Below are 27,949 nucleotides of genomic sequence, written 5' to 3' on the forward strand. Positions count from 1 at the left end.
GGGCCGGGTGGGACTCTGCGGCCAGACGGAGCGCACCTAAGGGCCCGCGCTCGCGGCTGGTCCTCGCGGCCCCGCGCCCCACGGTCGCTGTCGCAGCAGCGGGAGAGCAGCCCTGGGATGCAGCCGCTCCCGCCGCCGGTGCCCGGGCCCCTGGCCCTGCTGGACACGACAGGTGAGCGCGCAGGTGAGCCGGGCTCCGTTTCTCCGGTGCCCGAGCTCCCACGGGCCCCCTCCCACCTCTCATCTGAGGGTCCCGACTGCGCGGGCCTCTGCCGCCTCTTCTCCACCGTCTTCTACTGCAGACAGTAAACCATGGCCCGCACAAGCTGGACTCTGTTTTCATCCTTCCACCCAACTTCAGTCTCCAAAATTTTCTAGGAAAAGGTCATTCCTGGGGCCAGGTAGCTTCTTTCTCCTTGGGCTTCCCTGGGCTGCTGGGCTCCCCGCGCCCTCCCCAGACGATTCCATAATTTCAAGGATTTCCCTCCCAGCCTGATGCAGCCAAGCCGGGGCTGGGACACAGGAGGCCAGCGCCTGTATTCTCTGCCGGAGGCCGCCAGGAGGGGGCTGTTTTCCTGACGGGGGAGGCGGGAAGACTTCCAAAGAGAAGAGGCTCTGGGATGGGTGCAGAGACGCCTGGGTCCTGAAGGGCTTCACAGACCATCCAGCAGGAAATGCGGGTTTTAACTCCCAGCCCTGCAAAGTCTTTTTAAAAACCAGATTAGTGATGTCACTTGATTTTTAAATGATAACCGAGGAATTAGGAGTTTTTCTAAAAGAAACAATTCTGTGACCAACACTCTCTAAAACCAAATGCAAACAGTTACTGATGCTAACAGATAGTTGTTATTATAGTTATTAAGTACTTGTGGTTATTTCCATTATTATATTAGAATGACTTGATTTAAAAATAACATTTTAGATTTTTCTTCTGAGGAGGAACTTTAAATTTAAAAGATGCTAAGAGTTGGTTTTTTACTTAAGAATACTAAACATTAGTGTGGCTGGGATGGGATTATGGGTGTTTTCTGCCTTACATTTCTGGGTTCACACCCTTGGGGGGTGTGTTCTGTGTAAAAGTGGAATAAAAGGGAAATTGTTGGCTGAGGGCTTGTCCCTGTGTCGTGGTCCATTTCCCTGCAACAGTTGCTTTGTCTCCACGGCCGCTGTTAAGAGTAGGTGATTAAACAAGCTCCTTCTTTCTGGGCGGCCTGGGCCCTGTCCGCTGGGAGTGGGTGGCTAGGTGACTGCCGCCACCCCCCAACACTTTGTGATGCTTCCAGCTCCACTCAGTGAAGAAGGTGCAGAGGGTGGGACAGTGACTGGTTCTACTCTGTCCTTGGGAGGGGAGGCTGGGAGGGGAGGGGAGGGGAGGCTGGAAGGGGAGGCTGGAGGAGGCTGGGAGGGGAGGCTGGGAGGGGAGGGGAGGCTGGAAGGGGAGGCTGGAGGAGGCTGGGAGGGGAGAAACACTGGGCTGAGCCATCTTAATGTTAACACCAACCATGACCCTCTAGCTATCACATGCATCACATCACGTCTAGAATCCTCATTTATGCTCTCTCACTGCACCCTGTAGCAGTGAGACGGCAGGCGAGCAGGGAGTCGTCATTATCCCCACTTGCAGATCATTCATTCATTCAGCATGAAGCGATACAGGTGTGGGAACCCCATGTCAAGCAAGAACCCCATGGCCCCTGCTCTCAGGGTCTTGCTTCTGCAGGGTCAGAGGGGTGGGGGCACCTGCAATCACTCAGCGTGTCTGGCAGCCCCACCACAGTCGTGTAAATTGCCAGCACAGCTATAAGCCCAATGGTTGAGAACTTAGCTGACAGTCAGGGCACAGCCTTAGCTGCTTCAGTTGTAACGATGCGCATGTGAGACTCCTGCTGAGGGGACAGGAAGGAACAAGTCAGGGAGTCTGGTTTTTCCCTCCAGCACAGCCCCCACCTCCTCTCCAAAACCTGACCTAAAAGTGCACATGTGTGATGGTCAGGAGCGGCCCACCGTCTTTTCTTGAGCTCGTTTCTCATTGTCTGATGTGTACGTGAAGTCCCAGGTTTAAACGCCGAGTGCAGGCTGGGGTCTGCCATAGTGTCTCTCTCGTGCCTGGAGTCTGGATATTGCAGCCTGTGTCACTGAAACAAGGCCGCTCAGAGCCATCCCTTCCCCGTCTGCTGTCTTCCCAGACCTCACGTTCCCTCAGAAGCTACCACACAATCCTGACAAAGAGCTGCTTGGGCCCTGTGCTGTTTATCATGTAGCAGTTTCACAGGGAAAGTCAGACTTGGGAAAATGCAGTGAAATGGTGCAGTTAGATTGAAGATGGTTCCAGGAAGCTTCACATGGTCCTGAAGGAGACGCCTTTGACGAAGCCTGTCAGGACGTCACTAACGGACTTGACGAGGCCCCAGAAAAACCATTCATCCGGTGGGTGCCCTTCTATACCCACTCATCATGCAGCTTCCTAAAGGGGCCGATCAAAGCGGAGCTGAGGAGCCTTCGGAACCAGAGTGTCGTCGCAGGGAGGCGAGGGGTCAGCCAGATGGGCTCACGGAGCTAAGAGATCAGGTCCAACAGTCGGATCGGTGGTGTGAAACAGGCACTGAGATGTCAGTTAATTATTTTGAGCATAACGAACCTATAATGCATTAAAATAGTAAAAATAGCAAAGCCCTCTGAGGAGGAGGGCATTTGATAATTTCGTCAAACACTTAGTCCCATAAAATTTTGTTTCCGGCATCTTACTGCTCTTAAAATATGCTTTACAACCGAGATTGGTCTGGGCCCTCGGGAAGAGTGGTCGAGGGCGAGCACTGCCCAGGACACAGCACGGCTGTGGGTTCCCCTATGGGGCTCGGGGCTGGGCAGGGTGGCCAGCACGTAGGAGAGGTGAGCCCCGGGCCAGGTGGGCAGGGCGGAGGCTAGAGGGCCCCTCTGGCTGCTGGAGAGCCCTGTGTCACTGGTGTGGTTGTCAAGTCAGTGTCCAAGGTAACAGCGTCGTTAATTTTCCAAACCGTAGAAGATGTGTTTTTAACTTTTGCGTCCTTTATTTCAATGTACCTGCCATGCTAAAGTTAATCACCCAGGACAGGGTGTCGCCCGTGGGGAGGGAACTTTCTCTCACTCACCCATTGTCAAAGTGGCTTTGCCTTCCCATGATCTCTTCCCCCTACAAGACACCCCAGATCAGTCATAACCGCTGACCTTTCAGTCTCCGGGGGAAACCAGCTTCTACTTGAATCCTTGGTTTCAGGCTTTAAATATGCAAGGAGAAATAAGTGATTGCTTCTGCATGCTTGTGACTGTGCCAGGACGATGCAGCGAACAGCAGTGAATGAGGGAAAGCCCTCCGCGGGGACCCCGGGCCCGCTGGGCCCAAAGGTGGGCCTCGTCCGCTCACACCGGGGCTGTGCGTGCTGTGGACACTCCTCTCAATGGTTCACCCTAAACAGGTCTTATATATTTGTAATAAAAATTATCGGAAAATAGCAGTGAAAGAGCAGGTGAAGGGTGGAGGGCCTCCGGAATGGAGTGACCTTCTGGAGAGCTTCGCCCCAGCCAGGCCAGTGGGTAGAGCAGTGTTCCCAGGCTGACCAAGCGATTCTGAGTCAGCACGTTGACTCAGGGTTTTGGGTAATTTATTTCTGAGTATATGACAATCTGGTTTTGGGTGGCATGACCTTGGCCTGCCGTTCAGCTTTGCTGATTGGACTCCAGACAGCGTGTAAATCTTCAGATGCACAGTCCAGAGCAGCGGAGGCGGGTGAGTGCTGCTGGCGGGGACTGCGGTCATCTGAGATGGTATACATGTATGTCACTCATGTCCACCTCTGTGTGACCTCGTGGACTGTAGCCCACTAGGCCCCTCTGTCCGTGGGATGGTCCAGATCTAAGATGGTGGTTGTGGTCAAATGCACAGCTGCTTCCCCAGCGAACACACATACAAACCCATCGATTTTGAAAACTTTGGTGTGGGAAGAAGCACCACGCTTTTCTTTCATCCCATTTTGTTCTGGAGTCACAGGCATCAAGACAGGTAACTCTGCAACAAGCAGAACATGCCAGCCTGGCTGGGCTCCGTGCAGGTCTCTCACCGGCCCTCTGCCTGGCTGTCTTTGGCTCTGTTGTGTGGTTGTTGATGACCACGTAGGGATGGGAGTAACTGAGATTTGATTACGGTAATAAGTATTAGTATTACAATTATGGTTATTGTAAACAAGACTTCTTGCCTTCCCTGAGACACGTGTGGGGAAGGTAGTTCCACACGAAACCCAGAAGTCAAGGCTTGGGGGAGGGAGGTGCCAGTGATGGAAGGGTTCCTTTCTTGCTTTCTTGAGTTCTGTGACTACAGATACCAGGGCATCCACAGTCGTGCCTTGCAGTCTGGAGATGTGATTCTGTTACCTAAGCAGAGTTTGGAGGTGGGTGAGCCAGGGCTGTCTTTCTGCTCTGCCTCTCTCTGGGTGCGACTTCCCTTGTTGAGGTTTCCTCGCAGAGCAAAATGGCTGCAGGGGCTCGGTCTCTGTGCTCACACTCCATGCTGTGGGAAGGATGAAGGGGAGAAAGGCAGAGGCAATGGTTCCTTTAAGAGATTTCCAGGAGGTTCCAGCTGACACCCTTGTTGAGATGGAGACTATTTGCTGAGGATGTAATTACCCAGCAGAAGAGGCTGGGAAGTGCCACCTCTCAGCTGGCCCATTTCCACATCCAATAATGGGCCCCGCTGACAGGGGGAGAGGGAGGCAGATGTGCAGGTGGGTGGTGGTGAGCTCTGCACACTTTTATACTTTTTGCGCCTCCCATTCGATGTCTTGTGAGTTTGGTGCTAAGCCGAGACCTAGAGGTGGGCCAGCGAGTGGGATTGGCTTGGGGTGGAGCCTGGGACAAGGGCGAACTCAGAGCAGCGTGGACTCATGGGTGGCCCGGAGGGGGCAGGCGCCCTTACTGTGCCTAGCCTGCATGGCCTGGTCCAGGCAGGGTGCAGAGGTCCTCCGACCAGCCTTGGAGCTGGGGTGGGGTCCAGGCCTGGGGAGCACCAGGCCCCTGCTTGAGTGGCTGCCTGGCTGTTGCCGTGGGCTGGGGCCGGGGTGGAGGGCTGGGGGACTTGGGACCTGGGGAGGGCTTGGCCAGCCCAGTGTTTACTGAGAACCCGCCATGTGCAAGCGCCGTCCTAGGCAAGAGGGGGTGTCGGGGAACGAGACAGAGCACCGCCCACCCCCCGCAGGGCCCATTGTCTAGGAGGCAGCGTTAGGGAAGTGGACACAGAACGCGTGCATGGTGACCGTGGCTTAAGACACTCTGGGTGCAGCGGGGGCCTTGGGGGAGGGTGGCCAGGCTCCTGTTCTCACTGTAGGCGGTCTGACGGAGGCCCGGGTGAGGGCGGCCGTGCAGGAGGACCAGTGGGGTCTGTGTGGTTCACCAGGTGACAGCGAGGCAGCGGGCAAGACCTCAGGCTGGGCATGGGAGGGGGCGGCGAGCGGTCCCTGCTCTCAGGACTGGGGCGGGGAGGATGGAGGCAGACACTCGCGGTCCCTGGGGAGTGCGTCCCAGGCCCTGCCCGTGAGCAGAGGGCTGCTGGCAAGAGCTGCTGGGATGCTTGCGAGGTGCCGGGACCCTCCCCGAGCCCAGCACCTTACCCACCGGCTCCTCCTGTGTCCTCCCCCGGCAGAGTTTGTGAGAAGAAAGAAGACGGCCCTGTGGTTTGTGGGGGCTCTGCTGGCAGTGTCCGCCTCCATCCTGACCGTCGGCCTGGCTGCAACCACCAGGACTGAGAATGTGACCGTGGGCGGCTACTACCCCGGCATCATTGTGAGTGTCGGGTCCCTGGGGGCGGGTCTGGGGGCCCAGGATCTACGGTTCCGTGTGGTGCTGACACACACCACCCCAGCCCCGCAGAGGTGGGAGTTTAGGTGGTTGGCTGCATCGTGGTGTGCAGGGTCCTGAGCAGTGGGGAGGGAAAGGAATCGGAGCCAAGGAGTGTGATAGGCCCTCCCCAGGGTCCCCAGAGGGAGCCAACCCTCTCAGAAACTGGACTTGGACTTTAAAAGAGGCCACGAGGCCTGGATGGAGGTATGCTGCTACGGCCGCACGGGAGCAGCAGAAAAATGAGCTGATGCGGTCCACATCTCTGCCTCTGGGTAGTGACCCCCTGCGGTAAAGTCACGGCCTGGCCAGACCTGGCAACAGCAGCCCCCAAATCCGGGGTCATCAAGGCTCTGAACTATGAGGTCGTGTGCACTGTTGGCAGTAACGTTTGCTCCCGGCGCTGGCGTTGCACTCGGGGAGCGCCGTGACATTGCCCTTTATCAGACGCGATGCCCGGGGCGGAGTCTCACACAGAGATGAACAGACCTTAAAGATGAAGCTTATTTAATTTCTCACTAAGAGTCCAGAGGAGTAATGATCCTGGTGCCATTTTAGCAAGGATGAAGGTGTTTTACAAACACCCTCGTTCCGTCTTTGTGTTGTTCTTTCTTTCTGTACTTTCTGCTGCATGAATCTACGCTACCTCCCTGTCTACCTTTGTGAGTAAACCCCCACGAGCAGTGTTGTGCGGATGGTGTTCTCAGTGAAATCTCTCGAGAATCTGGCTTCCTGGCCTGTGTCCTGGACGGCGGCGGGAGCTGGGGCTGGCGGCTGAGAGGACGTGTCCTCCAGGTGACCGCAGAGCGTCAGGATCAGCCGCGAGGAGGTCTTCCGTGTTCTCCAAGCTTCGGTGGCTCAGGAGCTCACCTTGAGTTCACCTTCAGAACGCCCCGGATGTGTTCAGAGCCTCGCTCTGCAGAGAACCTGCCTCCTGGGCATCAACCAGGGCAGAATTGGCTTCAGCAGGATGGTTTTGAAGGCAAACGGTGGACACGACAGATGAGCTTTGTTCAAGGCAAATGAGGATGAAAATCACTTCTGGGGACACACAGCTCCAACCCTGTGGCGAAGGGTGTGTCTCAAGCAGAAATTGGGCGAGAGGGTGCAAACACCTCAACATTTTGGAAAGAGAATTTTTTTCAAATCTGAAAACATGGAACTTAAGGCAACAATAGACGTACTTTAATTTATTTATATTGGAGGGGATTTTGCTCTCTTGGATGGTGGAGCAGGACTGCAATATTTGGAAGAAAATGCTCGTCTTTCTGTACTGCTTGAGAATTTTAAAATTACTGATGAAAACTGCATCTGTGTGTTCATGTCTGTCTCATGGATGTCCTCACAGAGAAGACATTCATGGACACAGGTAGGTCTGACGTTTATGCATTCAGTTTGGTGCCATGGCCTTAGAGATGCCCCAGCCCTGCTGGCCGCCCCCGCCTGCTCCTCATGGTCACTCGGAAGCCAGCAGGCAGGCAGAGCCGCGGGCAGCGTCTGGTGGGCTCCAGAGCCGGGTCTCAGGCCGCTCTGTGTGTCCCCAAGGGGCTTGTCTCCCACTGCTCTGAGCAGCAGCCCCGGCGTTGCTGGAACTCCACTCTTCAGAAACTGAGACGTTCTCCCCGGGGTGGGCACGGTGGGGTGAGGCTGCCTGCACCCCTGGGCGCTGAGACGTGCACAGCCCGGGGGTTTCCCCCCTGCACCCACGTCACCCGCCCCCTGGGCGAAGAGCCAAGGCCGGGGGGCGAGCGGATGGTCCCGGGAGTTACCGCCTGCTCAGCTGAGTGACGGGTGTCAGCCTGTCTGTCTGGAACAGCCCTTCCGGCTTCCTGATCCTCCCCAACAGGTCAGCCGTCCTCCTCCAATGGTCCAGGAGAAACCCTGGGATGGGCCTCTCTCTGGCCCCCTGACACAGAGGACGGGTCCCTGTGAAGATGTTCTCCGTGTTGGGGTGGGGGCCCGTGACGCTCTTTTCCCAGAATTGGTTCAATGATGTGTTGTTCACATTACTCAGTGTTCAGCTCAGTGAAATGTTCAACTCAGTAATGTCCGACTCTTTACGACCCCATGGACTGCAGCACGCCAGGCTTCCCTGTCTTTCACTATCTCTCACAGTTTGCTCAAACTGATGTCCACTGAGTCAGTGATGCCATCCAACCATCTCTTCTTCTGTCATCCCCTTCTCCTCCTGCCTTTAATCTTTCCCAGCATCAGGGTCTTTTCAAATGAGTCAGCTCTTCACATCAGGTGGCCAAAGTATTGGAGCTTCAGCTTCAGCATCAGTCCCTTCCAATGAATATTCAGGACTGATCTCCTTTAGGATGGACTGGTTGGATCTCCTTGCAGTCCAAGGGACTCTCAAGAGTCTTCTCCAACACCACAGTTCAAAAGCATCAATTCTTCAGCACTCAGCTTTCTTTATGGTCCAACTCTCACATCCATACACGACCACTGGAAAAACCACAGCCTTGACTAGACGGACCTTTGTCAGCAAAGTGATGTCTGTGCTTTTTAATTCGCTGTCTAGGTTGCTGATAGCTTTTCTTCCAAGGAGGAAGTGTGTTTTAATTTCATGCCTGCTGTCACTGTCTGCAGTGATTTTGGAGCCCAAGAAAAAAGTTTGTCACTGTAGGAGTTCAGGTATTTGAACACAAGATGAGAACACGGTTGGGAACACGGTTGGGAACACGGCAGCTTCACTGTTACGCCGGCTTTGATGGCTCTGGAGAGGCCCACCCGTCGGGCGTGAGCCACCGCCCACCCCATCCCCACCACTCGTGCTTCCAGCCCCGGCGGTGGGGGTGGCCAGCCGTGCTCTCTGATGGGATGTCCTGAGGTGGGTGGTCACTGCTCCGTGTCCGCTTTAGGCCGTCAGGCCTGTAACCTGAGCGCTCTCTCCCTTGTTTTCCTTTGGCGTCAGCTGGGCTTTGGATCTTTCTTAGGAATTATCGGCATCAACCTGATGGAGAACAGGAAACAAATGGTGAGAATGTGTGTTGTTTCAAATATGGGCAGTGGGGGGGTGTGGGGGTGTGGGGGGGTGTGGGGGTGTGGGAGTGGGGAGTGTGTGGGGCGTGTGGGGGTGTGGAGTGTGTGGGGGGAGTGTGGGGGGGGTGTGGGCAGTGGGGAGTGTGTGGGGCGTGTGGGGGTGTGGAGTGTGTGGGGGCAGTGTGGCGGGGTGTGGGCAGTGGGGAGTGTGTGGGGCGTGTGGGGGTGTGGAGTGTGTGGGGGGAGTGTGGGGGGGTGTGGGCAGTGGGGAGTGTGGGGGTGTGGGAGTGGGGAGTGTGTGGGGGGAGTGTGGGGGGCTGTGGGCAGTGGGGCGTGTGAGGGGAGTATAGAGGAGGTGTGGGGGTGGGGCGTGTGGGGATGGGGAGTGTTGGGGGGAGTGTGAGGGCTGGGGGGGTGGGATGTGGGCAGGGCATGTCCCCCTCACAGCTCTAGCTGTAGGTGTTCCTAGGAAAGCCCTGCCCCAACCCAGCACCCCAGAATCAGCCCCTAGCTTTGCACTGTAAGTCCAGACTCGGGCCTGAGTGGCTGCCGTTCACATCCTCGTCTAAGTGAGCCCCACCCCTGGGACTGTGGGTTATGTCCCACAGCTTCATGTGGTGTCTTAGCAGCTAAGGTTGGGGCACAGGAAGAGAAGTGTAGGGCTGGTCACTAGTTTAAGTCACTGTGGATAAACTTCAGGCAAAACCACGCACGTGTGAGCATTTGTGCTTGAGTCAGGAGCCCTCGCATATTCTCCTGCCTCTGGTGTATGATAGCGCGTAGCCTCTCCCAGACTGGGGAGAGAGGATCAGCACAGAGCCAGGAGGACTGTGGTTCACAGGGCTTTGCAGAGGACACGTCCACAGCTGTCTGTCTGTGGGCTATGCATGCCAGCCTTGATCGGTGCTACAAACCTGATTTTTATTGAGTGTTTCCATTTGGAATCTGTGTTGCTGATGTACCCCTTTGGGAAATAGAGCTATAAGAATGCTAGTTAATTTTGCTGGTTCAGTGTGGCAGGCCTCTGTGAGGTTCAGAAGGGATGTGCCGTTTCTGCCTCGTCTCACATCAGATGGTGCTGGTGTTTCCGCCTCTACACTGCTTCCGTCTTCCTGCGGCGTCATCAGTGCCGCAGTGGCTGCACTGGGCGCCCATGGTGTGTGAGGATGTGGGGAAGGTGGCGCCTCTCTGGAAAACAGCCTGGCAGCTCCTCAGAGGGTTCCAGCCAGAGCTCCCGCAGAGTAGGGCGAGTGCTGTCTGTCTCACGCCGGCCACTCTGGTGGGTGTGACGGGGCTTGTCGTGGATTTGTCTTTCCTTGATGAGTGACACTGAGCTGCTTTCATGTTCTGGTTGGTTTTTGTACATCATTTTTGGGGAAATGTTTATTCAGGTCCTTTGGCCATTTTTAAATTCGGTCACGTCTTGTCAGTTCTGTGTACTCCAGACATAAGTCCCTTATCTGACAGAGGACCTTCAGGGGCTCCAGCCATCCTTGGGGTGTCTTCTCACCTTCTTGATGGTGTCCTTTGAGGCATAAAAGTTTTCAGTATTCCAGTTCCAGTTCAGTCTCTCAGTCGTGTCCGACTCTTTGCAACCGCATGAATTGCAGCATGCCAGGCCTCCCTGTCCATCACCATCTCCCGGAGTTTACTCAAACTCATGTCCATTGAGTCGGTGATGCCATCAAGCCATCTCATACTCTGTCGTCCCCTTCTCCTCCTGCCCCCAATCCCTCCCAGCATCAGGGTCTTTTCCAATGAGTCAACTCTTCGCATGAGGTGGCCAAAGTATTGGACTTTCAACTTTAGCATCAGTCCTTCCAATGAACACCCAGGACTGATCTCCTTTAGGACGGACTGGTTGGATCTCCTTGCAGTCCAAGGGACTCTCAAGAGTCTTCTCCAACACCACAGTTCAAAAGCATCAATTCTTCAGTGCTCAGCTTTCTTCACAATCCAACTCTCACATCCATACATGACCACAGAAAAAGTCATAGCCTTGACTAGACGGACTTTTGTTGGCAAAGTAATGTCTCTGCTTTTTAATATGCTATCTAGGTTGGTCATAACTTTCCTTCCAGGGAGTAAGTGTCTTTTAATTTCATGGCTGCAGTCACCATCTGCAGTAATTTCGGAGCCCAGAAAAATAAAGTCAGCCACTGTTTCCGCTGTTTCCCCATCTATATCCCATGAAGTAATGGGATCAGATGCCATGATCTTCGTTTTCTGAATGTTGAGCTTTAAGCCAACTTTTTCACTCTCCTCTTTCACTTGCATCAAGAGGCTCTTTAGTTCCTCTTCACTTTCTGCCATAAGGGTGGTGTCATCTGCATATCTGAGGTTATTGATATTTCTCCCGGCAGTCTTGATTCCAGCTTGTGCTTCATCCAGCCCAGCGTTTCTCATGGTGTACTCTGCATATAAGTTAAATAAGCAGGGTGGAAATATACAGCCTTGACATACTCCTTTTCCTATTTGGAACCAGTCTGTTGTTCCATGTCCAGTTCTAACTGTTGCTTCCTGACCTGCATATAGGTTTCTCAAGAGGCAGGTCAGATGGTCTGGTATTCCCATATCTTTCAGAATTTTCCACGGTTTATTGTGATCCACACAGTCAAAGGCTTTGGCATAGTCAATAAAGCAGAAATAGATGTTTTTCTGGAACTCTCTTGCTTTTTCCATGATCCAGCGGATGTTGGTAATTTGATCTCTGGTTCCTCTGCCTTTTCTAAAACCACCTTGAACACCTGGAAGTTCACGGTTCACATATTGCTGAAGCCTGTCTTGGAGAATTTTGAGCATTACTTTACTAGTGTGTGAGATGAGTACAATTGTGCGGTAGTTTGAGCATTCTTTGGCATTGCCTTTCTTTGGGATTGGAATGAAAACTGACCTTTTCCAGTCCTGTCTCAGTATTAATGAAGCCCATTTTGCTCACTTTTTCTTTTGTTGCTTATGTTTTGGTGTCATTTCTAAGAATCTCATGCCAGTTCCAAGGTCATGAAGATTACCCAAGGTCTAGAAGTTTTATCACTTACGTTTAAGTCTGGTCTGAGCATGTCTGCATAGTCGCTTCAGGCATGTCTGACTCTATGTGACCCCATGGACTGTAGCCCACGAGGCTCCTCTGTCTATGGCATTCTCCAAATAAGAATACTGGAGTGGGTTGCTATGCCCTCCTCCAGGAGATCTTCCCCATCCAGGGATCAAACCTGCCTCACTTATATCTCCTGCATTGCAGAGAGATTCTTTACCACTGAGAGTTGATTTTGTATATAGCATGAGACGGGTCCACATTCCAGCTTTTGCCTGAGGCCTGTGGTCGTTCTCCTTTTCAGTGTGTGGATTCACAGTGCTCGCTTTCCTGGGTCCTGGCTGGGCTGTGTCCTCTCTGGACCCTGTTGTTGGGGTGAAGCACCCCATCTCCACCCAGCTCTGGGCAGCCCTCTTCATATCACAACCTTATCTGCTTGGTATTTGCATTTTAAAATCACCTGCCCTTGTTGGAATGTAGACGGTGGGCCCAGCAGAGATTCGAAGATGACCTTCTAGCTACTGAGTAACAGCTGTCCCTCTCCTCGGAGAAGAGATCCCGACTGGACAGGGAGGTGCATTCACAACATAACCCAGAGCTTCCTATGGTTGCCAGGGCAACAGACACATCCTCTCTGCAACATCTGTGGGGTCTGGCCACCCTCACACAGGAGAGGCACCTTCTGAGGGGTGAGTGGTCCTTCTGCTAATGTTAAACCTCGTGGAGGGGGCCACGAGGCCTGGGAAGGATGAGGAGCTGTGACGGAGCCCAGGACACGCAGGTCTTGGCTAAGAGGACGCTCTCCTAACGCTTGTCCTGACAGGTTTCCTATTTCTAGCCTAGGGCTTGAAGGAGAGGACTTCCAATGTCTTTCCCAGCACCATTGCCTGGACCCTGGGTTCTCGGGCAATTCCACACGTGCGGTTGTCCCTGAGCCGGGTTTATCACACTTGTGATCATGCTAGCACTGGCTTCCAACGTTTCCTGAAGGTTGATGAGGACGTTCAGGTCGTGGGGACCTGTGCAAACTGAGCCAGACCATGTTCGCACATCTGCAGCAGGCAGGGTTGATGAGGACGTTCAGGTCGTGGGGACCTGTGCAAACTGAGCCAGGCCATGTTCGCACATCTGCAGCAGGCAGCCCTGCGTGGCAGGGTATTTTGGAACGTGTGTGCTTTCTGGGAAGCCTGGAGGCAGTTGGGTGGAGGTGTGGTGTGAAGGTCTTTTGGCGGAGACTGCAGTTCAGAGCTGGCTGTCAGCCAGGACGAGGAGCGCGGGTCTGTGAGGTCGTCAGGTGGTGCCCGAAGGCCTCACCAGGGCAGCGGGCCTGATGACAGCTCTGCTCACACACCCATTTGTGATGAGACTGGCAGGGTCCTCAGCCAGGGGCCAGCACTCAGCTTAGGCACATGGGCTGGGCAGACACCCACTCCCCAGACGGCCCAGTGATGGCTGCACGCAGACCTGCCGGCCCAGCAGAGCCATCTCTAGGGACAGCTCTGCTGCTCGGGGACGCTGCAGGGCCCTGGGGGGAGGCGGCGGGGGTGCAGCGCCCTCCAGGAGGCTGTGTGCCTGTCCACTGGAGCAGGCTTTCCGGCCAGGTGTTGGGCAGACCCAGTACCTGCACAGTGAGGAGGGGCCATGAGGAAGGCGCCCGGCCACCTGCCCCTTGGGACAGCCCCATGGCTGAGCGGGCCGCCTCTGGCCACGTTCTGGAAGCTGAAGATGAGCTGCCATGTGCATGAGTGTCGTACTCTACTTGGCAGCTTGTTTTACAGAAGTTTGGGTGAAAGTTCCGGTCACTTTACACACTTCCCAGGACGGAGAACATGCCCTCACGTTGTGGATTGCGTGGCTCTTGGAGGGGTCCTGGTGCAGGGCTGACACCAGCGACTCTAACAGGAGGGCACGTGGGAAATTTCCACTTTTGCTCTTTGTTTTCATAAACCTGAAATCATTTCACAAGAAATATCAAAAAAAGTGTTAAAGAGATGGCCGATCTGAGACAAGAGGACAGGTTCTTAGCCTCATGAATAATAGAAACGCGGGGAGTGAGAGTGAGGCTTGTGTGCTGTCAGATCGGAGGAGGCACATGGTGGAAGCGGGCAGCGTCCTTGGGGTCATCAGGGGCGTGCATCAGGCTGTGGGGGAGGGCCCACTCATCCCCTGGGTCCTGGCATGCGGAGGTGCCCACTGTATCCCTTGGGCAGCGTCCTTGGGGTCATCAGGGGCGCGCATCAGGCTGTGGGGGAGGGCCCACTCGTCCCCTGGGTCCTGGCATGCGGAGGTGCCCACTGTATGCCTTGGCACCTGTGGCCCCTGGGTCCCCAGAGCCCGTCCTGCAGAAACGCTTGTGTCTGAGCCCAGGCTTTTCTGTGGAATGCAATCAGGGTCTTGGTAGCAGAGTTTGATACAGCAAGGAACTGCCAGGCTCTGGGAGGCCCTGGCTTGTCCACGAGGCTGTGTGGTGGGATGACAGCTCCCTGTGTACCTGCACCCCCCGTACCCCATGAAACAAGCAAGTGACCGGGTAGGCCTTGCTTGGAGGGGGCATCCGGGCCAGGGTGGTGGGTCACCAGCAGCAATGGTGGGAGGTGAGGACCCCACGGAGCTGCCGCAGGGTTCCAGGAGAGAACCCTGCGCAAGGATCCTATAGAGTTGCTGTGGGGTTCCGGGTGAGGACCCTGCAGAGCTGCTGCGGGGTTCCAGGCGAGGACCCCGGGGAGGTGCTGCGGGGCTCCGCGGGGACTTGGGACCTGAGCAGGGGGGCGTTGGAAGGTTCTGCCGCGCCCGAGCCGCTCCTGTCTCTGCTTCCAGCTGGTGGCGGCCATCGTGTTCGTCAGCTTTGGCGTGGTGGCGGCCTTCTGCTGCGCCGTTGTGGATGGCGTGTTCGCCGCTCGGCACATTGTGAGTCCTCCCCCGGGTTGTCCTGGTTCAGGTCTCAGGTGCTGTGTGCGTTTAAGAGATTGTCGAAAGTTCAGTTTCCTCTTGCGGAACCCAGCTCGGTGACCCTCACTGTCTGCGTGCCCTTGTGTTGTCCGGTCGCTGGGCTGTCCTCCCCCCTTTCCCCTTGCCCCCACCGTGGCCAGTCGCCATTAGACCCGAATTCCCCACCTTCTCCGTGGCTCTGGGGTGAGCCGTGGTGCTCCTGCCGCATCCCCCGGGGGCTCTCACTGGCCATGGCCTCGCCCCTTCGGGCTCGGAGCCTGCGGTGACAGGTCTGAACTCACTGCGGGTGGCTGCCGATCTGTGCTGAGGCTGCCCTTTCCACTTCCCTCCAGGAGCCCAGGCCCCTCATGGCGGGCAGGTGCCAGTTCCACTCCAGCGGAGCTGGCTACCTACATGACGTCCACCAGACGGAGGTAAGGGCCAGAGCTCGTCCTCTCTCTGACCCGCAGCCTGTGTCCCGGGGACATGGCCCTGTCCCCGTTGGACTGTCCTGGCCCCAGCGTGTCTGTGACCTGTCTTACCACGTGTCTGGTGAGGAGCGGGGCATCTGCCGTCACCTTCACCCTGGACTCACAGTAGCCCCGCATCCACTTGTCCAGTCTGTGTGGCTTTTGAGATGAGCCTTTTATTGACTAATTAGTGCTTACGTGGGCCCCAGCTTGCTGGCCGTCCCGGGCTGAGGACACAGCGTGCTTTCACATCTGTTCTGGGAGCGACGGGGGTGTAGTGGCTGCGTGGCCCCCTCTGTCCTGCCATCTCTTATCTCACTGTCTTGTCTGTGAAGATTGGTCAGTTTGGTTAAACACAGCCTCTGACGCTGTGTGCAGAGGTTAGGCAGGAGGGGTGTGGGGCGGGTGGTGGGGAGAAGGTGGGAGCAGGCGCGTGGTTGAGGCCTCGTGGCTTCTGGGGACGCCGCCTGCTGCTGCCTGCCCATGTGGGACACCCCTTCTCTGAGGGCCTGGCCCGCACTCCTGGAGGGAGCTCTGGGGCCTTGTCCTGGTCAGTGGGGGCCATTGCCTGAGTCCCGGTCCTCACTCATGCTCGTTCTTCCCCGCAAGTCCTCCCTAGGGTCCCCAGCCTCCCTCTGCAGGTGGGTGGTCTCTGCTCCACTTACCGCCCACATGGGGGTGCTTGGCTCGTGACACTGGTCACAAATCGCTGAGGAAGGAGGGGAGGCCTCTATGGTGTGGGGACTGGCTTGGTCAGATGGAGCTGCTGGGAGGTCTGGAAGGGTCTCCCACCCGGAGAGGTCCCTCCCTGGAGGGTCTCCCACCTGGAGAGGTCCCTCCCTGGAGGCATGGAGCCTAGGCCCTCTCCCCCACCTCGTCCAGCAGCAGGCGCTGGTCACCTGGTCCCCTACCTCCCCCAGCAGGGAGGCTGTGTCGCCTACCAGCCTCTGCACCTGAGCTGGTAGAAGACCAGGCGGGTCAGGAAGCATGCACTCGGGAGGGGCGGCTGCCCGGCTTGGGGGCAGAGAGCTGGGTGAGGGTGAGGGCAGGGCAGGGCAGGTGTGGGCGCCTGGCTGCCTCTCTGCTTGCAGGTCACCTGTCACTCCCCGAACGGTGGGTGTCCGCTGAAGGTGAAGAGCAACACTTGCTACTGCTGTGACCTCTACGACTGCCAGGGGTGAGAGGCCGCAGGGCAGGGCAGGGGGCGCGGGCCTGGGGCCTGGGCAGGCGTGTCAGTGCGGTTCCCTGGGAAGCGGCTGGACGCAGGAGCAGGGCCCTGGGGTGTTTCAGAGCCTCATGCCCTGCCCCCCACCCGAGGCTGGAGGGATTGTTCCAGGGTTTGGTCCAGTTCCTGGAGGTAAATCTCCACTCTGTGGGGACTGCCCCCCGAAGCCTAGGACCCCTGGAGTTTTGGGCCCATGTGGGGCCAGCGGGGCAGTGTGTCCTGCTCTGCTCAGAGGCCTGGGGCATTCCCGGGTGAAAACGGCCTCGGGGCCCGCTGCCTGCTGCGTCTCCCTGCCGAGGGCCCTGGGCCCCCCCTGCCCACCCAGGCAGCGCCTCCACGGCTGCAGGTGACGCGTGCCCCTTGCCATGCAGCACCCAGAGCCCCCCCATTTATCACGAGTTTGTGGGCGTCGGCGCCTGCCGGGACGCGCTCCAGCTCTACTGGCTGCTCTGGGCCTCAGCCGTGCTCAACGTCCTGGGGCTGCTGCTGGGGGTCATCACTGCTGCCGTCCTGGGGGCCTTCAAGGACGTGGTGAGTACGCTCGCCCCTGCCAGGCTAACCGCAGCCTCGGCCCTTCAGCCCATCCTCCCTGAAGTGTGAGTGTCCTCCCTGAGGTGTGAGCGGCCTGAGCCCACTCAGGGACAGAGCAGGACGTGGAGCCTGATCCCCAAAGGCCTTGCCACACCTCCCTGGCCCGAGGCCTGCGGAATTCCAGCGCCTCCTCCCTGTGGGTCTGGGGCTCGGGCCTACACTTCCCCAGGCACAGGTGACTCCGTGTGCATTCCCGAGAGCCTGCCTGAGTGTCTGGGTGGCTCTCCCCACGGCTGGCATCCTCCCCAGGGGACTGGCTTCTCCAGGCCGTGTTCTCGAGTGGATCCTGTGGGGCACCTCCCACAACTGCCCCCATCCCCGGAGGTGCCGCACGTGAGGCCCCCGACACCTGGGCGTGCCCACAACCGCCTGCACCAGCAGCCATGCTCCCGTCACCCAGCTTTAGAGAAAAGGAGGTGTGAATGCACCTCCAAATGGCCCCCCGCGGCCCAGACCCCAGCGCCTCCCCCGCTCAAACAGCCGACGGGGGGCTTGTTACCGCTGCCCCGGAGACTGGCTATCGCCCGCATCTCTGAGCTTAGCCTGGAGCCTCTCAAGAGCTGTGATGTGTTTCTGGAAGGTTTCCTGACCCCAGATGAGTCCTGGGAGACCACGAGAGTCCCCGGTGCCCCCGTAACCACCCTTCTCCCTGGCTCCCACTTTGCCCTGCAGACCCCAGGCCCGCTTTCTGCTTGGTCACAAACCTCGGCAACCAGCTGGTCCTCTTGCCCCTGGGACAGCCAGGGTCTGTGGGGCCTTCTTGGGGGCTTCTCCTGCAGGTCAGAGTGTTCCCCTGGCAAATCTCCGGGGGGCTTCTCCTGCAGGTCAGAGTGTTCCCCTGGCAAGTCTCCGGGGGGCTTCTCCTGCAGGTCAGAGTGTTCCCCTGGCAAGTCTCCGAGGACAGGGAGGTTAGACTCCATAGGCGCACAGTGTCTGCTTCCGGGCCCTGCGAGCCTGGCGGAGGTGGCTGGTCCGTCCCCAGGGACGGTGGTCAGCCCGATGGGCTTCCCAGAATGGGTCCTGTGCTCACTGAGTTTGTGATAGAACCGCTGAAGCTTCTCTGGGGAATGTGGCAACCTCCCAGAAAGGCCACTCATTACACAGGACGCAGCTGTGTGTAAGCTATGTGCTGGACAGCTTCCTCTCGCAAACCCAGAGCTCTGGGTGTTAGGAGAAGCAAGCAAAGTGACTTTTTAGAATTTACACCTATGAGTAGATGCTCTTGTAAGTGTAGTGCGTCTTATAATTGAAGAATTATCTTAAACGGAGACACTTAACTCGCCACCCGAAGGTCTCTGCTGTCAGGGCTCTGGAGGCAGGTCCCAGGTGAGCTTTACTTCTGGTCAGAGGGAGACCCGCGGGAGGACGTGGACGTTGTCACCTGGGGACTCTACAGGATGACGGCTGTCTCCTGTATGACCGCCGGACGGGGCTGTCCAGAGCCAGGCTCGGCTGATGCATCTCCATCCTCTGTGGCAGGTCCCGCTGGCCCAGCTGGCCTACGGCCCGTCCATGGCACCTCGGGTCCTCTACGACCCCGCCCAGCAGATCCTGGCCTGCTCGGGCTTTCGCCCCAGGCCCCCAGCCATCCCGACCTGCTCATCCTACCCGCTGCCCCTCCAGGTAGGCCGAGTGCCCTGGCCGGGGCGGGGCTCACGTCACAGGCAGCCCTCACCTGGGACGTGCTGCCCAGGTGGGACCCGGGGGCCGGGGGCTTGGGCTGAAGGAGTGCGGGGTCTGTGGCTCCCCCTCCTGATGAGGTGGGGGTGGTGAAGCTGGTGTGGACCAGCAAGGGGGCGGGATGACACGGAGGGCGTCCCGAGGCCCCTCTCAGGACGTCCGACGGCCCCAGGGGTGCATTTTGGGTGTCCTTTGCTCCTTGTGGCCCTGGAGACCCAGCCAGCTGACCCTTCGGGGCCTCAGCTTTCCTAACCCCGATCCGGGTCCCCCGGAAGTTGGCTGCAGTTTCCTGGCCAGAGCGACTGGGCGGGCCAGCTGCCTGGCCCCCAGGACGTGCCAGAGTCCCCGAGTGGTGCCTGCGGGTTTCCAACCTCCAGCCATTCCCCACCTCGACAGCGGCTACCATGCAGGCTTCACTCTCACACAGCTCTGGAGGCCTCGGGGTGCTGTGGGAGGAGGCGTGTGGGGCGAAGCCTTGTTCATAGAGCAGCATCGCCGGGCCTGCCACCAGCCACCGGTGCAGCCCCAGCGTGATGGCCAGAGTGCCCTCGACTGTTGTCCTGTGGCCTCGGGGGCAGAGGGCCTCTGTTTTGGGGGGTGGTCTTGGCACATCCTCTGGTCTGTATCGATGACGACGAGGGCCTGATCAGCTTTTACCAGCAGCACGTGTAGGAGCACAATTCCACACACAGCAGTAATCAGACTCCAAGGAGATGCCGTGTGTGTCTCGTCAGGAGGAAAAGGACAGATGGCTGCTCCCAGCTCTGCTCCCAGCGGAGGAGGAAAGGGACTCTGCAAGTGTTCTGTCCAGTCACTGGCAGTGGAAAACACTCCTACACGACAGGGGGAGTGAGCTGCTGTCGGGGGCTGTTTTGAGCAGTTAGTCAAAAGAGAAATCACAGAAGGGAACTCACTTTCCTTATTCCCTGGGCTGCCTGGTCAGGAAATGCAGGAATAAGGACCCACCGATAATCAACTCACATCCTGTAACGAAGGCCCTTGTACACTGTCACTAAGGGCCTCGCATCTGGTAAATAAGGGCCTCGCCCCCTTTACTAAGGACTTTTGTCTGCCCTCCTGATGGTATCACCTGTGTGAGCAGAGCCTGGTTTAATTCTGCTCTGTGGTGGCTTCCTCCCTGGTTCCTGGCGGTTTGTTCCTTGTTTCCTGGTGGTTTTCTCTGTGGTTCCTGGTGGTTTTGTCTGTGGTTCCTGGTGGTTTTCTCTGTGGTCCATGGTGATCTGTTCGGTTCATGGTTCCTGGTCATTTGCTCTGTGATCCTTATTGATTTATCATTGGTTCCTGCCAGCTCCTCTGTGGTTCCCACTGGTTGATTCTGTGGTTGGTGTGGTTTACTCCCTGGTTCTCTCAGCGGCTCATTGCCAATGAAGAACAGAGCACGCACGTGCACAGTGGGAGCTGCGGTCCCCACTGACCTGAGAGGATGTTCTCTAGAGACTTCCTCTGTCATCTGAGGTCAGAAAGAAGTGTGAATTTGAGAGAGAGAAAGCAACAGAGGTGGGCAGGGGCCCAGGGCCCTTGGATCCCAGAGCCCCCTTAGAGGGTCTCCAGGAGGAGGGGCAGGCAGGCAGGTGCCCCCTGGCCCTGGGCTCCTGATGGGTGGAGTTCAAGGACCCACTCGGCCCCACTGCAGACCAGAGCCTGCATGCACTCACCTTGTCCCATTGCAGAAGGGGTTGCTTGCTTTACTTACTTAATGTTGGTTTTAAGCAGGCATTTCTAACCCTTAGAAGTTAAGAACAAAAGAGAAATTTAAGAGGTTTGTTGGCTGGTGGAAAAAAACTGGGAGTTTTGTTTGTTTAAAAGCTGTGCCAGGCCCCAGCGTTTGCTTTGCAGGATCACTTGCCTCTAGGTGTGTTAGTGCGGGTTCTCCTGAGATACAGAGCTAGTAGCGTGTCTGCACAGAGTAGACACACAGAAAGATGTGTTTATAGATGGAGGTGGTACGTGTATAGACTCACAGGTAGAGAAATGGAGAGCTAGAGGAAGAGAGTCCAAAATCTGTAGGGCAGGCCACAGGCTGGAGGCCCCGGGAAGAATGGGTTTTGCAGTTTGCATCTGAAGGTATCTGGAGGTGGAATTCCCTCTGCTCGGGCACCTCAGGCATTCCTCTTCAACTGATCGGATGAGGCCCAGCTGTAACAGATAGTGTGAGCTGCTGGTCTACATGCTCATCACAGCTACAGAACACCCTCAAGGTGACATCGAGACGGCAGTCTGGCACCTGGGCACTGACCGTAGTCTAGCCAAGTTGATGCATAAAATTAACCATCATGCACTATGGAAAACATTGATGTTGGTTTTCCCCTTAAAATATGAAGCATTGAGTAAGCCCAAGGCCCCACACGAGCTGGGCAGCCTTTTCCTGGGACAGGGCTCACGTGTCCATGTGTAGTGTCAGGTGGTCAACGGCCACCCTCTGAGTGTCGAGACCAGTGTCCCGCAGGCGAGGTGGGGGCCCCGTGGGGCTGAATCAGGGCCTCCTGTGGCCCCTGGGAACTCAGCCTCATCAGGAGCAGTCACCGCCTGCGGGCCTGGGCCTGGGGGCTGAGCCCAAGTGGGCTCTGAGGGGCTCCCATGGGCTGAGGAGGCTTTTCTGTTTGATTGCAGCTGCCCGGTGGCTTCGCGGCCTCACGTGGCTCCGACCTCCCTCTGCCCGAGGACTCACAGCCTCAGCCGAGCTCCAGCTGCCGGCACCCCCTCAGCGCCCCCACCCACCTCCTCCCCGGGGAGAAGCCCCCTCCCTACACACCGTGATGCAGAGGGTGGAGATGGAAAGCAGTAGTTTGGTCTGTTCAAAGCAGCCCCCTCCCCACTGTGGCTGCCTCCTGGAGACCCTCCTGCAGACCCCCCCTACAGACCCTCCTGCAGATCCTCCTTGGCTCATCAGTGCAGGAGAGGCCAAGATCATGCGGGGGACCCCAGTGGTGAGGCCGCTCCGCCCCTTCCCGCCGCCCCCCGCCCCGTGAGACCACACCCCCAGCTGAGCTATAATTCCCGCTGGGCTCTGGCCTCACCGCTTACAGAGCAGTTTCGTTTCTCTTCTGTCCTCATCTGTCATCATGCACGTTACTGAAGGAAGTGTGGCTGTGCGCGGTGAGGGCCGCTTCCCAGGAGACGTGCTGTTCACGTGTGTGCGTTCCCGGGGAGAGCAGGGTGGCCACCCTCAGCGCGGCCCTCCTGGTGCGCGTCTGCCCAAGGGAAGTCCTCCCGGCTCTGCGTCCACGGCCTGTGCAGGCCGGGGGTCCGCGTGGGCTCTGCTCCAGTGGTGTCCGGGGGTTGGGGGGCGGCGAGCTCCTGGGGCTGCGTCTGTCCGACTGTCAGCCCCCGGGGTGTCCAGCAGAGCCGGGTCTGGTCCTTAGCGGGGGTACCCCACATGGGCCCCCAGCCTGCAGAGCAGGCACCCCTAAGATGCCGGCTCTCTGCTGAGAAACCCCTGCAGGGGCCACCTGGGAGCAGCTGTGCCCAGTAAAGACCCAGACACGCCTGAGGAAGCAGGTGAGCGCAGGCCTGGAGCTGCTCGTAGACCTGAGTCCCCACTTACAGCCCGAGGGAAGTGGGCGGGGAGGAGCGGTGTGGGGGGGAGGGGAGGAGCAGTGGGGGAGGGGAGGGGAGCGGGGAAGAGGGGAGAGGCGGCCGAGTCTCAACAAGACGCGGTCTCCGGCGCCCCCTGCCGGCCGGGACGCAATTCCGTCCAACTGACCCGTTCCAGCCCCCACGTTCAGGACGGTCCTTAGGTTCACACGCGTCTCCCTCTTCCGAGCGAGTGGATGCGTCTCTACAGCAGGGAGGGATCTGTGCAGTGTCTGGCCCCGGGGTGAGCAAGCAGGGCGGGTGGGCACGGACTCCCTGGCCCCAGCAGCGGCAGGTGGTGTCGGCCCCGTCCCCCCATCCCCGCCCCCGTCTGCCTTCAGCAGTGTTGTGTCTGCCGGAAGGAGGTACATCGCTTCATTGAAAACATTTTCTTGCTAAAAAATAACTAAACAACCACAATAGTAACACCAAAGCCCACTGATCAGGAGTCACTATACAACTATGATAATAAAGAGTTTGAGGTATCACAGGACACATGCTGAGCTCCGGGACAAGAGGCCACAGACACAGGAGATATCACAGGAATTACTGAAATGGGACACAGAGACACGAAGTGAGCAAACGCTGCTGGAAAAATGTGCCAGCAGGCTCACTCCGCTCAGGGTGGCGTAAACCTTCAGTCTGTAACAACAACAAAAAGGGCAGTGTGTGCAAAGTGCGGTAAAGCGAACACGCCTGTGTTTTGTCAGATGTGGGCTCACGAGCCCCGTGTTGCGGGTGGGCCCAGCCCGGCACTGGCCTTGCGGCCTCTGTGGGCAGGACACGGCCCCACCCCCTGCTGTCCTGGAATCTTAGCTCCAAAGGTTACAAACCCAGCAAGGCCACTCCTCATCAATTTGGAATTTTAGGTCAGTCATCGTGACCAATCCTGCTGAATTCTTTGATTCGCTTTGGGCATATTGTTAAAAACAAACCCAGCAAAATTTAGGCGGAGTAATTCCATCGGCTGAGAGGGACCCTGTGGCCACTGAGAAACAGTGTGGAGGCTTTGAAACGTCCTTCACTTGGCTGGCTGGCTGGCTGAGGACTTAGCCTCTCTGCAAAGCTCTCCCTTCTGGGGGCGTCACGTCACGATGGCAGGTGTTTGGGGCCTGGAGAGGCTGAGTGTGCGCCCCAAGCCCCAGGGCGGGTGCCCCTGTGCAGGGAAGGAAGGGGGCGTCCGGACTGCAGCTGGGGACGAACTGCTGTCCTCTCCCTAATGTGAGCCGTCCTCATCACAAAGGCAGGGAGGCAAACTCCTGACTTTGCAAAAGTCACACATACACATTTAGAGGCTTTTCATAAAGAGTTTCATAGTCACCGAGACATTTCTTTATGTTGAGGAGTATGGCAGGGTGTTGGTCACAAGTCAGGAGCCATCGAGTGACCCCAGCGGGCTGAGGACCAGGGCCCAGCTCCTCCCTCCCCACTGCAGGCACGCCTGGCTTCCCGCCATTAGGGGAAGTGGCCAGGAGCCCCCTCCCCAGCCCCGTCACACGTGTCTGCTCACTTTGCTTCATATCAGGTGAGGTCCTGTCATCCCTCCTTCCCTTCGTGGCGTCTGTTTGCAGATGCAGAGTCTGTCCCCGCTTCCCGGGGACACCTGGTGGACCTTGCAGGCACTTAGGGCTCTGCGTGTGTGGCACCCAGTGGCCTGCTCAGGGTCGGGGCGTGCCCATCCAGTTGCCCTCCCCGATCGCCGCCCTGAACGCATCAAAGGACACAAACCACACCTCACAGTCCTGGGTGGACAAACGCTCCTTGGAGCCAGTGAGACTGTGTCTGTCTGGGTCGGGTGGGCTGCAGGAGGAGTCCTTCCTGTCCAGGGGATCCTTAATTTCACCTACTCAGTGTTTTGGGTTCAAAGTACAGAAACACGTGATGTTTAAACGCCTTCAACTGTGTTGCTTGAAAGTGAATTCTGGGCACAGGGCTGTGGGTCAGCATGAGGGCTTCCTGCTCTGCCTACAGCCATCCTGGGCTCCGTGCTGTGGTGTGAACACACCTTCATGTGTCCACTGTCGTCACTCCTGGAAGTGTCGGTCAAGGCGGGGATACTGCCTGATCCCAGGACCCTCTGTGGCCCCGAGGCTAGAGCCTCTGGGGGGAGGGCCTGGCTTCCCTGGTGCCCTGGTGTTGGCGCCAGCTCAGCTGCTGCCCTGTGGGGCACTGGCATCCTGCCCTTTGGGAGCATCTGACCTGGTGCCCACCCTGCCAGGCAAGAGCAGGAGAGGAGAGGAGAGGAGACAGGACATCGGGGCCGAGCCCCAGAGCTGCTCTCGTTGGGGGTCGGCTCAGCGTTTCCAGAGGGCGGGGCGCCACACCTGAGCAGAAACTCCGTGTCCACAGGCTGGGTGGTGCTTGAGACCAGGAAGGAGTTCTCTTTCCTCTCCTTTGGTGCCCTGTCTCGCCCCCTCAGTTCCTGCACTCGGATATGAGCCCCGAGCCGGGGGCATCCTGGAGCCAGAAATCCCACGACTGACTCCCAGGCCTCTGGCTTCCTCAGCAGGTAACGGCAGAGCTCAGCGTGGGCCTCCGCTGGGGTCTGACCAGGGCTCACCCCTCGCGCTGCCTGAGGTCAGGATGTCCACCGGCCCCGCTGACCCATCCGGGGTCCCATAGCAAGTGCCTCACCCGCCCAGAGTTTAAGAAGCGAAGTTCAGCGCAGCCGGGGTCTGTGGTCTGCGATGTCAATCCACTCAGTGGTTCCCGGACCCAACGTGACTGGACGGGGAGGACCTTGGTCCGGGGCTGCAGGGAGCGAAGATGCAGCCCCTGGAGCAAACGGCAGAGCAGCTGTAGACCTGCAGCAAACCTGCGCCCCAGAACGTGGGCTGACCTGTGACCCTGGACACGACCGCCGGTGGGCTCAGCGGGCTCAGCGTTTCCCCGGACTGTCCACACCTGCGTCTCCCGCCCGTGGTGTCTCCCCGCCAGGTATTTCCATCTCGCCTGGAGCTGATAAAAAGTATTAAACTCCAAAGCCAGCAGTTTTGCTCTGGCCACAAAAATGTCTCTATCCCTCAGCCCAGCCATAAAGAATGTGAACGATTCAGCCCCAGCCTGCTGGTGGCTCAGGCCCTCTCCCCGGCCCCCGGGACTCCCTCCCCCGCACATCCTGTGTGCCCCCTCCTGCCCTCCAGGCTCTGGGGCAGCTCCCCTGCCTGGCACACAGCACCTGCCCCGGCCTGGCCTCAGCATGCTCCAGGCACCCTTCCCAGGGACCATCTCTGCCAAGGCCTCCCCAGCCCAGAAGGCTCTCCCTGGGCCTGATGCCCACGCGGTGTAACTGCCGTGCCTCCAGGCACCACCACGGGGTGGCTCCCGGTGGGGCCCACCTCTGCTGAGTGACCTGCCTCATCCTTGGTCACAGACGAGGAGGCGGGCTGGAGGCTGGGGCGTGGGATGGCCAGGGAGGCTGTTGATGGGAACAGGGTTCCCTGCTGCCATGATGGAATGTTCGGTTCCCTGCTGCCATGATGGAATGTTCTAGAACTGGACACAAGTGCTGGGTGCACAGCCTTGTGAAGGTGCTAAAACCTGCTGAGTTGCACACTGTTGGAGAGTGACCATTCTGGTGTGTGAGCTGGATCACAGAGGACACGCTCTTTGAGCATGGCCAGGGGACCGTGCGTGCTCAGTTAGCAAGGCACCCATTAGCAGCAGCATTGGGAGCCTGCAGTCACCAGCACCCCCCAGGCCTGCCCTCCTGTTCTGACAGTCCTTCGCCCCCTCTGGGCGTGGGGAGAGCACACTGAGCTGTTGGGAGCAGGCATGCCCTCCCGGTGCCCCGAGAGGAGTGGGCAGGGCCTCACTCCTCAGCAGCTCGTGGATGGCACCTGCCTTTCTCTTTCCTCTTTGCTCAAACTCTTTAATCACGAAACTGAATGACTACTATAAATTGAACAGAAAGCACGCTGAGAACCCCGGTGTAAGCGGCAGCTACTCAGAGCAGGGCCGTCACCGAGCCGGGGCTGCCCACCCCATCCTGGGCCCACCTGCACGCGGTTCCGCTGTGTGTGGCTTGTTCTCTGCTGAGCTGCGTGCCTGTGACAGACCATGGTGCTCCGCCCTGAGATGGGGACCGTGACTGCCCCTTCGGCTGTGGGTGGCCTTGGCTGGTCTTGGGGTTCCTATGTGTATGTGGGGCTCCCGGTGTGGATTTAGGGTGCACGGGAGACTTGGACTTTGTTGGACAACACCCAGCCCTGGTCCTTGGGGTCAGCCCAGACTAGTCTCAGCTCCAGGCTGCCAAGATCAGGTCCTACTCTACGCGAGAAACTTTCACAGCTGTGGGCGCAGGGGTTCCTTCCTGTGCTGTTTGTGCCCGCATTTCCCCCTTATTGATGAAGCTGGCCCCGTGGACAGACACCTTGGCCACTGGCACTTCCTGTCCTGTCCAGCAGCGTCCGGTCTTCTGTTGGGTCATTACTCACCGATTTGCAGGAGGAGCTCTATCCTTTCTTGGTTAACACGGTTACCCCACGTTAATCAGTCACCGAGGTTCCCGGTGTTTCCTCTTCTCAGCTGGTCTTGTCACGCTCCTTATGCTGCCTTGATGAACAGATGTTCTTGATGATCGCTTGGTTTGTTTGAAGTGGACTTTATTTTTTAGAGCAGTTTCAGAATCACAGCAGTATCACCAGGACGGTGCAGAGGCCTCCGTGCAGCCCCATCAGGGAAGAGCCTCGCTTTTCCCCACTGTGTCACCCGCTCCTTTGTCGAAGATCAGGCGACTCTTTCTGGGGGTCCGTGTCTGGGCTCTCTGTCTGTCCAGGGATCCACTGTTCACTCTTTTGGCAACACCAGGCCGTATGACTGCTGCAGCTTCATAGTCTTGAAGCTGGGTAGCTTCCTGAAACTTTCCTTTTCTTGAAGTTCTTGATTTTAACATAGCCCAATTTTTAAATATTTTTCTTTATCATGAGTATTTTGTTTTATTATATATTTTAAAGAAATACTTTTAAAAATCCTAGTTCATGAAAATACTCTTTTATCAAAGGGGTCAGCAAAGTTGCTCTGTAAAGGCACAGGTTTGGAGGGCCCACAGCTGTGAATCCACCACTGAGTCCTGACTAGAGCAGCAGAGAAGCTGTAGAGAATTGGAAGTTAGTGAGCAGAAATGTGTGCCAATATAGCTTTATTGAAAAGAGCAGAGGTGCATCACAGTGGGCCCACTGGCTAGAGTTTTACCTTATCTTCTAAATGCTTTATAGATCGCCTTTAGATTTAAATATGTACTCTACTGGAGCTAATAGTATGTGTTGTGTGAACTGGAGTCAAATGTCCCATCTCTGTAGTGCAGAGGTGTCACGGGGTGATTCCCCCAGGGCATGTGCTGCAGTGTAAGAGACGTTTCTGCCGTCACAGTGTCTGTCTATGTCTGGGGGACAGCAGGCAGCGAGGGCAGAGGTTTCAATGCCACCAAATGCCCTAAGAACAGCCCTTCACACAACAACCATTATCAATTAATCCATACTATCCGAAAACCTAAAAATGAAATGCAAACAAATATTACAGTTCTTCTATTTAAAAAACAAAACCACTGAGGTCAACTCAGACCACATATGACAGCAG

At 57.4% G+C, this 27,949-nt stretch overlaps 1 protein-coding gene across 5 annotated transcripts; it reads left to right on the forward strand.

Moving 5' to 3' along the window:
- The first annotated feature begins 5 nt into the window (after positions 1-5).
- On the forward strand, positions 6-27,949 carry TMEM255B (transmembrane protein 255B). 5 transcript variants are annotated; one of them, XM_027558059.1, is made up of 9 exons: positions 6-172; positions 5,669-5,808; positions 8,783-8,845; positions 14,702-14,791; positions 15,166-15,246; positions 16,374-16,459; positions 16,879-17,038; positions 18,578-18,721; positions 24,879-27,949. In XM_027558059.1, exons 1-9 carry the CDS (start codon positions 118-120, stop codon positions 25,215-25,217), a joined length of 1,158 nt encoding a protein of 385 aa, XP_027413860.1. In that variant the 5' UTR covers positions 6-117; the 3' UTR covers positions 25,218-27,949. The 5 variants fall into 5 exon arrangements, with proteins under 5 accessions (XP_027413860.1, XP_027413863.1, XP_027413862.1 ...); XM_027558062.1 differs by lacking the exon at positions 24,879-27,949 and adding an exon at positions 21,410-21,839; XM_027558061.1 differs by lacking the exon at positions 24,879-27,949 and having other exon boundaries at positions 18,578-21,385.

This window comes from Bos indicus x Bos taurus, chromosome 12 (assembly GCF_003369695.1).
Source record: "Bos indicus x Bos taurus breed Angus x Brahman F1 hybrid chromosome 12, Bos_hybrid_MaternalHap_v2.0, whole genome shotgun sequence".
In the NCBI taxonomy this organism is placed as follows: Eukaryota; Metazoa; Chordata; class Mammalia; order Artiodactyla; family Bovidae; genus Bos; species Bos indicus x Bos taurus.

What these genes read in the sequence shown, in the direction of transcription:
- TMEM255B (XM_027558059.1), top strand. Translation starts at nt 118, where the DNA reads ATGCAGCCGCTCCCGCCGCCGGTGCCCGGGCCCCTGGCCCTGCTGGAC. An exon ending in ATGACGTCCACCAGACGGAG is followed by an intron (nt 15,247 to 16,373) that starts GTAAGGGCCAGA and finishes CTCTGCTTGCAG; the next exon opens with GTCACCTGTCACTCCCCGAA. An exon ending in GACCTCTACGACTGCCAGGG is followed by an intron (nt 16,460 to 16,878) that starts GTGAGAGGCCGC and finishes CTTGCCATGCAG; the next exon opens with CACCCAGAGCCCCCCCATTT.